General features: G+C 36.2%; 1 protein-coding gene across 3 annotated transcripts in view; it reads left to right on the top strand.

Annotated features, from left to right (window-relative positions):
• Positions 1-15120, top strand: part of TBC1D5 (TBC1 domain family member 5) — a 1730009-nt gene that overhangs the window by 1587686 nt on the left and 127203 nt on the right. For all 3 annotated transcript variants that reach the window (XM_053714215.1, XM_053714214.1, XM_053714216.1), the window contains one exon: positions 12560-12659. In XM_053714215.1, the coding sequence (XP_053570190.1) occupies positions 12560-12659 (100 nt within the window). The remainder of the gene's footprint in view (positions 1-12559; positions 12660-15120) is intronic.

Below are 15120 nucleotides of genomic sequence, written 5' to 3'. Positions count from 1 at the left end.
GGCAGACTTTCTTAGTTCTCTCAAGCCTGGATACGAGATGTCCCATATTCTTGGACTGTGGATATAGTATCCCAGGGTTACAAATTGGAATTCAAGACTCTCAAGACTCTGCAGACCAGATAAAGAGAGAGGCATTGAAATGTATACAACATCTTTCCTCCCTCGGAGTGATAGTTCTAGTGCAGGAACAGGGTCTCAGGTTCTACTCCAACCTATTTGTGGTTCCCAAAACAGAGGGAACTTTCCGTCCCATTATAGACTTGAAGTCTCTAAACAAGTTTCTCAAAGTTCCATCCTTCAAGATAGAGACTATACGCTCCATTCTTCCTTTAGTACAAGAGAGTCAGTTCATGACAATCATAGACCTAAAGGATGCATATCTTCATGTTCCTATTCACAGGGACAATCACAGATTCCTGAAATTTGCCTTTCTGCACAAACATTTTCAGTTTGTGGCCCTTCCATTTGGTCTAGCCACGGCTTCTAGAATTATTTCAAAGGTTCTGCGGGCTCTTTTGGCAGTGATCCGTGTGTGGCACCCTACCTAGATGACATTGGTTCAGGCGCCATCTTTTCAACAAGCAAAATCTCACACAGAGATATTGTTGTCTTTTTTTCGTTCCCATGGATGGAATGTGAATCTGGAAAAAATCTTCCTTTCCACTGATACAAGAGTAGTGTTCTTAGGGACCATAATAGATTCTCTATTGGTGAAGATTTTTCTGACAGAGGTCAGAAAAAACTAAATAATTTCCTCTTGCCTCTCTCTTTAGGCTACTGCTTATCCTTCAGTGGCTCAATGTATGGAGGTAATCGGTCTGATGGTGGCTTACTTGGACATCATTTCTTTTGCTCGATTCCATTTGCGAGCTCTCCAGTTGTGCATGCTCAGACAATGGAATGGCGACCATGCGGAGCTATCTCAGAGAATAGAGTTAGATCAGTCGTCAAAGGGACTCTCTCCCATGGTGGATTTCTTATGAACATCTGTCTCAGGGCACATAATTTCGGAGACCTTCCTGGGTGATCGTGACCACGGACATCAGCCTGCTGGTCTGGGGAGCAGTCTGGAACTCATTAAAAGCTCAGGGCCTTTGGACTCGGGAAGAGTCTGCTCTTCCCATCAACATCTTGGAGTTGAGGGCAATTTACAATGCTCTATTGGCTTGGCCTCAGTTGTCCTCAGCCCAGTTTATCAGGTTCCAGTGAGACAACATAACCTCTTTGACTTACATCAATCACCAGGGAGGAACTCGGAGTTCCTTAGCCATGAAGGAGGTTACTCTGATTCTTCAGTGGGCAGAGACCCACAATTGCTGTCTATCTGCCATCCACATTCCAGGAGTAGACAACTGGGAAGCGGATTTTCTGAGCAGACATTCTTTTCATCTTGGGGAGTGGGAACTCCATCCAGAGGTGTTTTCCAGCTTAGTCCTCAAATGGGGGGTGCCGGAGTTAGATCTGATAGCGCCCCATCAGAACGTCAAGCTTCCAAGGTACGGTTCAAGGTCAAGAGATCCGCAGGCCATTCTGATAGATGCTCTGGCAGTTCCTTGGATTTTCAGGTTGGCATACCTGTTTCCTCCATTTGCTTTCCTTCCACGAGTCATTGCTTGTATCAGGAGAGGGTGTCAGTGATTCTAATAGCCCCTGCGTGGCCTCACAGGATCTGGTTTGCAGACCTAGTGAAGATGTCATCTCTCCCACCTTGGAGACTACCTCTGAGGATGGACCTCCTGATTCATGGTCCCTTCCTTCATCCAAATCTTGTTTCTCTGAAGCTGACTGTTTGGAGATTGAACGCTTAATTCTGTCTAAGCTTGGTTTTTCTGAGTTGGTCATTGAGACCATGATTCAGGCTCACAAGCCTGTTACTAGAAAGATTTGCCATAAGATATGGCGTAAATATCTTTATTGGTGTGAATGCAAAAGCTACTTTTGGAGTAGAATTAGAATTCCTAGAATTTTATCATTTCTTCTGGAAGGCCTGGAGAAGATATTGTCAGTCAGTACCCTGAAGGGTCAGATTACTGCTTTATCAGTTTTACTACATAAACGTTTGGCGGATGTGCCAGATGTGCAATCTTTTTGTCAGGCCTTGGTCAAAATCAGGCCTGTCTTTAAGTCTGTTGCTCCTCCTTGGAGCCTTAACCTTGTTCTTAAAATTTTACAGCTGGCTCTGTTTGAGCCATTGCATTCCATAGACATTAAGTTGTTATCTTGGAAGGTTTTGTTTCTTGTTGCTATCTCTTCTGCTCAAAGAGTCTCAGAACTCTCAGCTCTGCAGTGTGATTCCCCTTATCTTATTTTTCATGCCGATAAGGCGGTTCTTCGTACTATGTTATGTTTCCTTCCTAAGGTTGTTTCTAATAGAAATATCAATCAGGAAATTGTTGTTCCCTCTTTGTGTCCTAATCCTTCTTCCAAAGAACGTTTGTTACACAATTTGGATGTTGTAAGTGCTCTTAAATTCTACTTACAGGCGACTAAGGATTTTCGCCAGTCCTCTGCCCTCTTTGTCTATTTCTCTGGGAAACGTAAAGGTCAGAAAGCTACTGCTACTACTCTTTCTTTTTGGTTACAAAGTATAATTAGTTTGGCTTATAAGACTGCTGGACAGCAGCCTCCTGAGAGAATTACGGCTCATTTCACAAGAGCTGTTTCCTCTTCTTGGGCTTTCAAAAATGAAGTTTCTGTGGAACAAATTTGCCAGGCTGCAACTTGGTCTTCTCTACATACTTTTCCCAAATTTTCCAAATTTGATATTTTTGCCTCGGCTGAGGCTTCTTTTGGGAGAAAAGTTCTTCAAGCGGTGGTGCCTTCTGTTTAGGACTGCCTGTCTTGTTCCTCCCTATTTATCCGTGTCCTCTAGCTTAGGTATTGGTTCCCAACATTAATTACTCAAGCCGTGGACTCACCATATCTTAGGAAAGAAAACAAAATTTTATGCTTACCTAATAAATTTATTTCCGGATATGGTGAGTCCATGGACCCACCCTTTAGTTTTAGACAGTTGTTCTTTTGACTATAACCTCAGGCACCTTTACACCTTGTGTTACTCCTTTTTCTCTGACTGGGGGTTGTGGGTAAGGGAGTGATACTTAGCAATTTAACTGTGGTGCTCTTTGCCTCCTCCTGCTGACCAGGAGTGATATTCCCAACAGTAATTACTCAAGCCGTGGACTCACCATATCCGGAAATAAATACATTTATCAGGTAAGCATAAATTTTGTTTTTTTATGCTTGTGTTTCATTAAAATAGTATATCAGAGAAGTTAAATGGAGAATTTCACTACATGAGTGGATTGTTTTGGAGCTCATGAAATATCTGACATGAATTTTACTGTGCTCTCTTTGGAAATCTGATATGTGAGTGATTTAGCGCACCCACTGTATCAGACATGAAGATATTAGCATGCTCTAGACTATTGTTTGACGGCAAACAAAAAAAATGTAATTTGGACTTGTAATGTAAGGACAAAAATGGAAACGCTATTGATTGAACTTGATCAATGTTAATACTCGTCAGTGCTAACATTTTTTCTCTTCACTTATTATCTAGGTTACAATGTTTTATAAAAGAAAAGAAAACATTTCAATAAACATTTATTTTGCTTGTTTTTGCTGCCACCATTTTCATATAACTGCATGTAATAGACACTACTATAAAGAATAATATGCACAGCTACTGATATAAAAATCCAGTATAAAACCGTTTAAAAACTTACTTAGAAGCTCCCAATTTAGCTCTGCTAAAAAGGCTGCTAGAACACCCACTGCAAGTGTGAAAAACAGACACTCCCCCTTCCTGCATAGGAAAAGACTCTTTACACAAACATGAGCAAGCTGGAGTAGGTATATTTCGGTATTCTCATAAAACTTTGGGGCTTGGTTAGGAGTCTGAAAATCAGAGCAATGTTATTTAAAAATATGCAAAACTATACATTTTAAAAAAAACCTGTATAGGCTAATTAAATGGATTATCTACAAAACATTTATGGAAAGAAAAATAGAGTGTATAATGTCCCTTTAAATATGATGTAGATTGCAATTTCACAGAGTTTATCCCTTAACTGCACATGATTTGCAAAGTCTTCTGAATTTGTGCTTACACATTAACATTGTTAAATGATTTTTATACCATCATTTTGTATGCAAATGTTTTCCAACGCAGTGCTTAGTTGCTGATGTATTCATATATAAACAACATTGTATTTTGGCAGCATATACCTATCGACTCCCTTGCTGCACCATGGTTCATATCCTAGACAAGTTATCAGCATACTGGCCTGTAAATACCAGAAAAAAACCTAAATACCTCCTTCCCAATGTAAACAAACCTGGGCCAGTGAATTTAACTTTAACTACAATGAGCAACCCTGTTGGATATCACATAAATATTCTGCATTATATGACTGTTTATTGAAGATATACATCTTGATTTCTTCAGAATCAATGATTTAATTGATCTACATATATTTGATCAGTAAATGTATTTACATAAAAAAAAATCACAATCTTCTAAATATTATTTTTCATCTAATGGTCTTATTGCTTTATAGATTGTTCAACAGTATTCATTGCAAAGCTATGTGACCTCCTATAAAGGAAGCAATAATATATCTAGGAAGTTGTTTATGTGCAGAGAAGAAAATGCTCTGGACTACAGGGTTGTTATGGTAACCAGTATTATATTGTGACAAATATATACTGTACTTAAAATCTGCGATGACGAGCTTTTAACAGATTCAACAGAGGCTTTTAAAAGCACAGTTATGTTTCATATGTTGCCCTGTTTTTTCTGTTACTTACATAATAACTATTATCATACAAATCCAGTTAAAATGATGCAGTTAAAATGTATTTCTCAAAATAATTTAAGGGGAAATTAAACGGACAGGAACATACAATTTTAAACAACTTTCAAATGTACTTTTATTATTAAATTTGCTTCATTCCCTTATTATCCTTTGTTGAAGGAACAGCATTGCACTACTGGCAGCTAGATGAACACATCTAGTTAGCCAATCACAAGAGACAATTGTATGCAGGCACCAATCAGCAGTAAGCTCCCCCTAGTGTAGGATATGTGCGTATTCATTTTTAACAGTGGATACCAAGAGAACAAAGCACATTTGATAATATAAGTGATTTTAAAAGTGTTTTAAAATTGCATGCTCTATCTAATTCTCGCAAGTTTAATTTTGACTTTTCTATCCCTTTAAACCCAATTTTTTTTCTTTCATGATTCAGACAGAGCATGCAATTTTTAAACAACTTTCTAATTTATTTCTATTTTTCTTTGTTCTCTTGGTATCTTTTGTTGAAAAGTAGGGGATGTAAGCTCAGGAGCATGCCTGTATCTAAAGCATTATATGGCAACCGTTTTGCAAGAATGTTATCCATTTATTATTATTATTATCATTTATTTGTATAGCGCCGCTAAATTCCGTAGCGCTGAGTACACAATGACAAGGATTTGTGATAAAATACAAAACATAACAAAACTAAACAAATCTAGTACAGGAGGAAGAGGGCCCTGCTCCGGAGAGCTCACAGTCTACAGGTTTAGGGTGCAGAGACATAAGGTTGGGGTAGCTTGTCACATCGGTTGTAATTGCAGCAGTGAGAGCACTATATGGCAGCACTATTTCCTGCCAGGTAGTGCTCCAGATGCCTACCTAGGGATCTCTTTAACAAAGAATATCATAGAAACAGAAGTACAATGGATCCTCTGAATCACAAAAGCCCATTTTGTGTTTCATATTCTTTGTTGTGGTGGTTCATATCCCCTTTTTATCTGAAATATTTTAACCGCAAAAGCAGACACAATAAAAAATGTATATTGCCTTATTGTTTTATTATTTTTAATTAAACATTTAACACGGATGTTACTCAAGTTTAAAGGGAAATTAAACCCAAAATGTTTCTTTCATGATTGATAGAGCATACAATTTTAAACAACTTTTCACTTATTTTATTTTATTTGCTTTCTCTTGGTATCCATTGTTGAAAAACATACCTATGTAGGTTTAGGAGCTAGGAATTAGCTGCTGATTAGTGGTTGTGTATATATATATATATATATAGGTGTCCCTTGGTTTACAACGGTTCAATTTGTGCCTTTTCAGAATAACAACCTTTATTCAGTCATGTGACTGCTATTGAAAAGCTATGAGAAGCATAGCATTGATTAAAATATTAAAATAGCCAGTAGGTGGAGCTGTCCGCTTGTGTTGCAGTAAAGATATGCAAGCGAAGCAAGCTTAACCATACCTGAGCTATCGAGCAGATTTCAAAGGAACAAGATCTTCCTGTCTATAAATCAGTCCAGATTGGAATGCATAGAAAGAACTGTTTGCAGATAAATGCAAGTAAAGTCTGTGTTGTGGGATTATTTTATTAGGTTTATAATGCTGTTTAGCAAATGTTTTTGTTCATTTAAAGGGACAGTCTAGTATAAATTAAACTTTCATTATTCAGATAGGACTTTTAATTTTAATCAACTTTCCAATTTACTTTTATCATCAAATTTGCTTTTTTCTCTTGGTATTCTTAGTTTAAAGTAAACATAGGTAGGCTCATATGCTAATTTCTAAGCCTTTGAGGGCTGCCTCTTATCACAGGCTTTTTAAATCTCTTTTCAACACAAAGAGACAGAAAGTACAGGTGGGTCATATAGATAACACTGTGTTCAGGCACAGGGGGTTATTTAAGATTTAGCACAAAACAATGCTAAATTTAAGACAATAGATAATAAACAGTCACAGTCATGTGATCAGGGGGCTGGAAAAAAGTTCCTAGATACAAGGTAATCACAGAGGTAAAAAGTACATTAATATAACTGTGTCGGTTATGCATAACTTGGGAATGGGTAATAAAGGGATTATCTATCTTTTAAAACAATAACAGTTCTATGGTAGACTGTCCCCTTTAACTTAGTTTAATTATATATTCTGTGTTGTGTGATTATTTTATTAGGTTTATAATGCTTTTTAGCATTTAAAGTCTTCATTTCAAAGCTTTAAAAATAATATATTAGGTGTTACTTATGACAATTTTGAGAGGGGCCTGGAACCTAACTCCCTCACTTCCCATTGACTTACATTATAAACTTGGTTTCAATTTACAACGGTTTCGATTTACAACCATTCCTTCTGGAACCTAACCCCGCCGTAAACTGAGGGCTACCTGTGTGTATATATATATATATATATATATATATATATATATATATACATCTTCATTGGCTTACTGATGTGTTCATCTAGCTCCCAGTAGTGCACTGCTGCTCCTTCAATAAAGAATACCAAGAGATTGAAGCAAAATTATAAAGAAGTAAATTGGAACGTTGACTAAAAATGTATCTTCTCTATCTGAATCATGAAAGAAAAACTTTAATTTGGCATCCCTTTAAAACAGTGTTCTGCTAATTCATCTTCTATGTCAGTGTGGATGAGGTTTACTGCTGTCTGGAACCTTTTTAAAACTCTGTATTACAGATTGCTAAAGTTTTATATTTTTCCCACACTCACATGCACTCTTAAGGTAATATAAAATATTTCACTTTTATTGCATTTGATATAGATGTGATTAAAACATTCATAATGATACGCGCTGCGGAATATGTTGGCGCTTTATAAATAAAGTATAATAATAATATAATGCTTTAAAATCATAGCAAGTGTCACTAAATTAGTTGATTTTTTTTCCCACAAGATAAAAATAATCTATTTTTCTTAGTATTGTATTCATTTTTTTTTACCAGTCGGGTATAAACCCCCCCAGCTAAATGAGGTTAATAGGGGAATATTACAGCATGTAAAAAAACTATTTTATATTTTAATGATTTATTGTTGCCGCGGATTCAACAGCTGAGACTTCTAAAGTAGTATAATTCGCAGTTGTGTGATTAATTAACAAATTTACTTTCATTTGCTATTTTCTGAAACAGTTTCTTGCCAAAAGCAGCTTCTGTGGATGGATTAAGATCTGTCTTGTAATATTTGAGCATTTGAGAGTATGTCTGTGCTGCTGTACTACCAGGGGCGAAACTACAGGGGGTGCAGAGGTCGCAATTGCGACTGGGCCCCCAAGCGTGGGGGCCCAGCTTCCAAAAAAAAACATTTTTTTAAAAAAATAATAAAAAAAACGTTGACCTGCCACTGCCTGCAATGATATCATGTGAGTGTGACATGATGCTTCACTAGTGTCTCTGACTACACGGGTTAGTCTTTCTGTTTTACCCATTGGTGTTTATGTGTGTGTGTATGTATGTATGTGAATGTGTGTGTATTTATGTATGTGTGTGTTTATGTATGTATGTATGTGACTGTGTGTGTATTTATGCATGTGTGTGTGTATGTATGTATGTATGTATGTGACTGTGTGTGTATTTATGCATGTATGTGTATGTTTGTGTGTGTGTATGTATGTTTGTGTGTGTATGTATGTTTCTGTGTGTGTATGTATGCATGTGTGTGTGTGTGTATGTATGTATGTGACTGTGTGTGTATTTATGCATGTATGTGTAAGTTTGTGTGTGTGTATGTATGTGACTGTGTGTCTATTTATGCATGTGTGTGTGTATGTATGTATGTATGTGACTGTGTGTGTATTTATGCATGTGTGTGTTTATGTATGTATGTGATTGTGTGTGTATTTATGCGTGTGTATGTGTGTGTATGTATGTGCATGTGTGTGTGTGTGTATGTATGTGACTGTGTGTGCATTTATGCATGTGTGTGTATGTATGTATGTATGTGACTGTGTGTGTATTTATTTATGCATGTATGTGTGTATGTATGTATGTATGTGACTGTGTGTGTATTTATTTATGCATGTATGTGTGTATGTGACTGTGTGTGTATTTATGCATGTGTGTGTATGTATGTATGTGACTATGTGTGTATTTATGCATGTATGTGTATGTTTGTGGAACCAGCAAATTACAGACCTTGTTACTACATCATGGGGGGAGGGGGTAAACAGTGTCACTATACAGCACCACTTTATAAAGAACTGGGTAGGGTCAGGCCAGCTATCTCACCGGCAGATTACAGAATGTGTCACTGACTCACTAGATACAGTACTGGTGGGTTAAACAGTGTCACTATATACAGGTAGCCCTCAGTTTACGCCGGGGTTAGGTTCCAGAAGGAATGGTTGTAAATTGAAACCGTTGTAAATTGAAACCCAGTTTATAATGTAAGTCAATGGGAAGTGAGGGAGATAGGTTCCAGGCTCCTCTCAAAATTGTCATAAGTAACACCTAATACATTATTTTTAAAGCTTTGAAATGAAGACTTTTAATGCTAAACAGAATAATAAACCTAATTAAATAATCACACAACACATAATATATAATTAAACTAAGTTAAATGAACAAAAACATTTGCTAAACAGTATTATAAACCTAATAAAATAATCACACAACACTGCATTTTTCTGCAAACAGTTCTTTCTATGCATTCCAATCTGGACTGATTTATAGACAGGAAGATCTTGTTCCTTTGAAAATTGCTCAATAGCTCAGGTCTGGTTAAACTGATTAATTTCAGCTTGCTTGGCTTTGCTGCAACACAAGCGGACAGCTCCATCTACTGGCTATTTTAATAAATGTTCTGCTTCTCAATGCTTTTCAATACCACTCACATGACTGGAAAAAAAGGTTGTTATTCTGAAACAGTTTAAATTGAACCGTTGTAAAACGAGGGCCACCTGTACAGTAATAGGGCTCAGACCATATCACAGACTGTGGGCACAGGGTACCTTCTTTTGCAGACATGTAATCTGATTCACATTTTTTTTCTGTGTTAAATGTAAAAAAAAAAAAAAAAAGATATGTATCAAATTCACCTTTTTTTTGGGGGGGGGGGGCCTTCTTAGATTCTTGCACCTGGGCCCTGTGGTTTCTAGTTACGCCTCTGTATACTACATATACCTGCTATAAACCCCTGCACCTCTGAAGTTCAAACAGTAAGAGCACTCTTAGAATGAGTCCTAAGACTTGAGGATTTGCCACACTTTTGCTGTGGATAAACTCTGATGTTGCACAGTAGTCACAACCATCTGCTCAGTGCATAGTTTGCTTCCGGCTCCCATCTCTTATGACCTTGAGGTACCACAAACAATCTGGATGTTTTGCTCAGCAGTGTTCTTCTGTTTCTCTATAAACATATTATCAGATCAACTGTGCTTCACATATACTCCATTTGTTTCATAGAACATTCCAAAAGTAGAGATTGTGATTTATTCATTGGTATGAAAATCTAAAACTAGCGTAGTTACCAATCCAGGAAGAATATATATATACAAATGCTAGTAGGTCAATATTTTGAGTGTAAAGAAACGTGTTAATTTGTTAATATAAATCCTATCTTGTTTCTCATATTATATGTAGTCTGTAAAACGTCTGCTCTATTTGATATTCATTTTTAAAATATCTATGTCTTATTAAATGTTTATTAAACCCCATCAAATGTTTTCATGATTCAGATAGAGTCTGCAATTTTAAATGACTTTCTAATTTGCTTCTATTATCAAATGTTCTTCATTGTCTTTTGTTGAAAAGCAGGGATGTAACTTCAGGAGCGTGCTTGTGTCTGGAGCACTAGATGGCAGCAGTTTTGCAAGAATGTTATCCATTTGCAAGAGTACTAGATGGCAGCACTATTTCCTGCCATGTACTGCTTCAGATCCCTACCTAAGTATGCTGTATCTTCAGCAAAGAATACCATGGGAACAAAACAAATTTGATAATAGAACTAAATTGTATTTTTTTAAAAATGTTATGCTCCGTCTCAATCACAAAATATTGTTTTGAGTTTCATCTCCCTTTAAGTATGCACTATACTTTTTTTTTAGAGAGAGATTAGAAGGACACTTGTGTCTACTAACTGAATATTTAAATTATTGGCTCCATTTATCATTAGTTGGCCAGACAAGGTTCACTGTCATGAACCTTGTCTACACACAGTTAACATTGCACAAGCCACTGCTTGTGCAATGCTGCCCCCTGCTCGCATGCAGCCAATTTTGCGCAGGAGGTGGCTGTCAGTCAGCCCCAATTAGATTAGGATGATTTCAGTTCGCCACACATTAGAAGTTAAAGGTACATAATACTCATATGCTAAATCACTTGAAACTGATGCAGTATAACTGTAAAAAGCTGACAGGAAAATATCACCTGAGCATCTCTATGTAAAAAAGGAAGATATTTTACCTCACAATCTCAGCTCAGCAGAGTAAGTTCTGTGTAAAAAGTTATACTCAGCTGCTCCTAGCTGCAGGTAAAAAAAAAATAAAGAAATGAAGAAATGAACAGCAGCCAATCAGCATCAGCAGTGCTGAGGCCATGAACTCTTTTACTGTGATCTCATGAGATTTCACTTAACTCTCATGAGATTTCATTGTAAACTTCACTAATCTGAATAGGGAAATAATATGAGAGTGCACGAGGCTCATCCTTTCAGCTGTCCCAGGACAGACATACTAATATGCTGCTTAGAAATCCTTTACAATGGGAGGTGGCTACTGAGGAACTTTTGAGGTAAAATATCTTTCTTTTTTACATAGAGATGTTCAAGTGATATTTTCTAGTCGGCTTTTTACAGCTATGCTGCATCACTTACTTTCAAGTGTTTAAACATTTGGGTATTATGGCCCTTTAAGTAGATGCGGTCTTTCATGGTTCAGATAGAGCATGCAATTTTGAAAAACTTTCCAATTTACTTCATTAGCAAAATGTGCACAGTCTTGTTAAATTTACAATATTTGAGTCATCAGTACCTACTGAGCATGTGCAAGAATTCATAGAATATACAAATATTCATTTGTGATTGGCTGATGGCTGTCACATGATACAGGGGGAGTGGAAATACACATAACTTTAAATTTTGTCAGAAAAAAAATCTACTTCTCATTTGAAGTTCAGACTAAGTGCTATTGCATTGTCTTTTTATCATGCATTGGCCGATTATTCTAATCTACTGTATTTACTGGTCCTTTAAGAAATGCTGGGGCTCCAAAGATGATATCACTGCTTGATAAATGGAGCCCAAAGTGTTTTTCTTATAACTACTGTTAGTTTAAGTTTTGTTTTAATATTGATGAAGAACCAAATGCTCTTGAATAAAATGAAAGTTCAGTTGGTTAAATGATCTAAAATTGATAAATTACTGTATTTCATTAGGCCTTAAGAGTTCGAATGCAGTTTCTTCATTCTTGATACATTTAGATAAGAACGATTTAGAAGTTAATAACAGATATTTCTCAGTAATTTTCGTGACATTTAGGCTCCTTCATGTTCTTTGCCAATGTAATCAAGCGTGTAGGCAACATAGGCGGATCTTTTGTTCCTCTGATTTTTTTCCCCATATTATTAATGTCTACAAATCCAAATGTTTAGTGGATAGTAATAAAAAATTAGTTTGACATTGCAGAGGACATCTGGTATCCAAAAATGCAAATTTATATAAATTAATATAATCATATAAGGATATAAAAATCATTAAGTGACAGGTCTTTAATGTAATTGTTTTTTTCTAATTGTATTCAGGAAGAAGATCTAGAAGCCCAAATTTCATTCCTACAAGGGCAGCTGAATGATCTAGATGCAATGTGTAAATACTGTGCAAAGATAATGAATACACATCTCGGTAAGTATAATACTCTTTGTATCAAATAATTTGCTCATTGTACAGTATCAGTTATCATTTTTGTTTACAGCACATGCTCATATGCTATTGCCAGATAGGCTGCAGTATTTTATCATATATGTATCTTTTATATATATTTGGAATTAGATATACATTTCTTAGATGTCTTTAGGTCTCATTTCCTTGTTTATATCATATTCCATTAGAATGCAGATACATGTGCTTGCTTGAGAGCTAGACATAGGAGAGTTCAGCTCATATTCAGGATTGACATGGGTCACTGGTGATAGCAGCAGCCTTGACTGGTGGTGTTAGTAGTTATGTTTATGGAGTCCTTAAATGCTTAAAGATAGCTTAAATAGAATGGGTATAGAAGGTAATTTGACAGGTGTTGTGATAGTAACTACTACATCTTTAGAGGTTTCCTGAGTAACATTTATAGGTCTCCTAAGGGGGCGTAGCCAGTTGAAAAAGTGGATGATGAAATTTGCAGGTGGTAAGAAGTAGGTTTGTGTATCCTCGTAAGAGTGATGCTAAAGCCAAATGAGTTTATTAGTTTACCTTGGTATGCAGTGTGAAAAGAGACAAAAGGAGTAAAGTCTGTACTTTGAGAAATGCCAACAGATGGTAGAATGTGGGAGACTGAAAAAGCATTTAGACATAAACAAGTGCCAATATGGAAAAAGTTAGCAGAAAAGTTTAAGAGGTGTGTATTTGTTTAGAATCTAATGTCATGAAAGTGGAGTATATGAAAAGGGGAATTAGCTCTAGACCATGTTGTAATTTGAACAGTGTGTAGAAATCTACCAGAATTAGTAACTTAAGAAAGATAAATACTACATATGAGTTTGATCTAAACTACTGTCTAATGGTGTTAGTTTTTCCTTTGAGGGAAGTTTCTGATAGTGAATACAATAAACCAGGGTTATTCTAAAGACCTTGTGTGCAAGCCCTATGCCCATATCACTTTGTGCTTTTAACGTTTTCTATCCAATTTATTGAACCAACAGAAATATTTTGTTTAATTTTTTTAAAGATAACCAAGGTGTGCCGATATCGTTACAGATTCTTTAATCTGGGATGCTATATAACAAAGGCTGCAACAAACCTATATATCTTAGGCAGATGTTTATACTAATAGGGACCCACCACTTCGGGTATTTTAATTACAATCCCCCTCTTCTCCCTATTTATATCTGCCACTGAACGTATTTGTGATTTCTCTTATCTGTATAGCAGATGTTTTTATCCAGTGTATGACAGCATGCAGCTGTGACTTGACAACCATTGAGGTTGATGTGTACAATACGTGATATCTTGCACATCAGAACACAGTCACAATGCGGTAAATGTTTGTAACGGTAAGATATTTCCATGTCTGTTTTATTATGGTAATACAGTCTCGCTGCAAAGAATGGAAAGTGTCTCCAGGGGCGGTCATGGGCGATCTGAAGTATTCTAGGGGAGTTGTCAGGATTTTTCACCTACATTTCAAGTTAGCATAAGGAATTCATAAAAGCTGTATTGCCCTTGTGAAGTATCTTGTCCTGTGGTTGATTATCACTATTTGTAAGCTGACACCGTGGGTTGGTGTTAATTTATAAAGGCATTTTTTTCATTTGTTTGTTTTTGTGTTGCATTCACAGTGTAGGTTGTTCTATGAGTTAAAGAATGAACCATCACGGGAATAACGCAGCTCCTGTGACAAGGGGCGTGTACAAATCTTTATGACATCCGCAATGTTTCAGAATGTTGGTTTTTTTTCTGTAAGATATTAGTTTCATAAACAGGTATTATTATATCTAGGTTGTAGTATAATGAGTCTCAGAGTTAGCAAAGTTGTAATTATTACATAATACAGATATAGCACAGACAATAGCTGGTGATTGTATATTTCACAGAAATAACCTCCTAGATTATCAGTTTCATCTGTTTTTTTATTTTGCACATGCTAATTGTTACTATGGAAGTTAGCTATATAAATACTGCAGCTTAGCTACAAATGAATGCAATAAATTAAACCTGCCAGACTGGACACTTTTGGTGGATTATTCACTTAGGGAATGCAGTTACACAGATTTAGGATAGACGAGCTGTGTATGGAATACTGAAATGAAGCATTAATATTCTAACTGGTGCTGAATAGTTTATACAAACCTGTAACTAAAATTAAATTAATGCTGGGGTCTGTTCCAGTTCATACTGTAAATATGCAAAATGCTTTGCACAGGTTTTTGCAGCTTTTTCCAATTTATAAGAAAAACCTAGTTTTTGAAAACTCTCTTATGTTTGTTTTTTGTTTTTTTTGGGGGGGGCGGGGTTCGGTTTTCATTCAGGCCCCTCGCCAGCAGTATTCCGGTCCATCACAAACACAGTTTGCATTGGTTTTTTTCATGCTTTTTGGCTTTATCTAATTCAGCACCTTTGACCACAATTATATATAATCATTTTACAAAAAGTT

Source organism: Bombina bombina, chromosome 5 (assembly GCF_027579735.1).
Source record: "Bombina bombina isolate aBomBom1 chromosome 5, aBomBom1.pri, whole genome shotgun sequence".
In the NCBI taxonomy this organism is placed as follows: Eukaryota; Metazoa; Chordata; class Amphibia; order Anura; family Bombinatoridae; genus Bombina; species Bombina bombina.
This window is presented reverse-complemented; position numbering and strand designations above follow the sequence as displayed.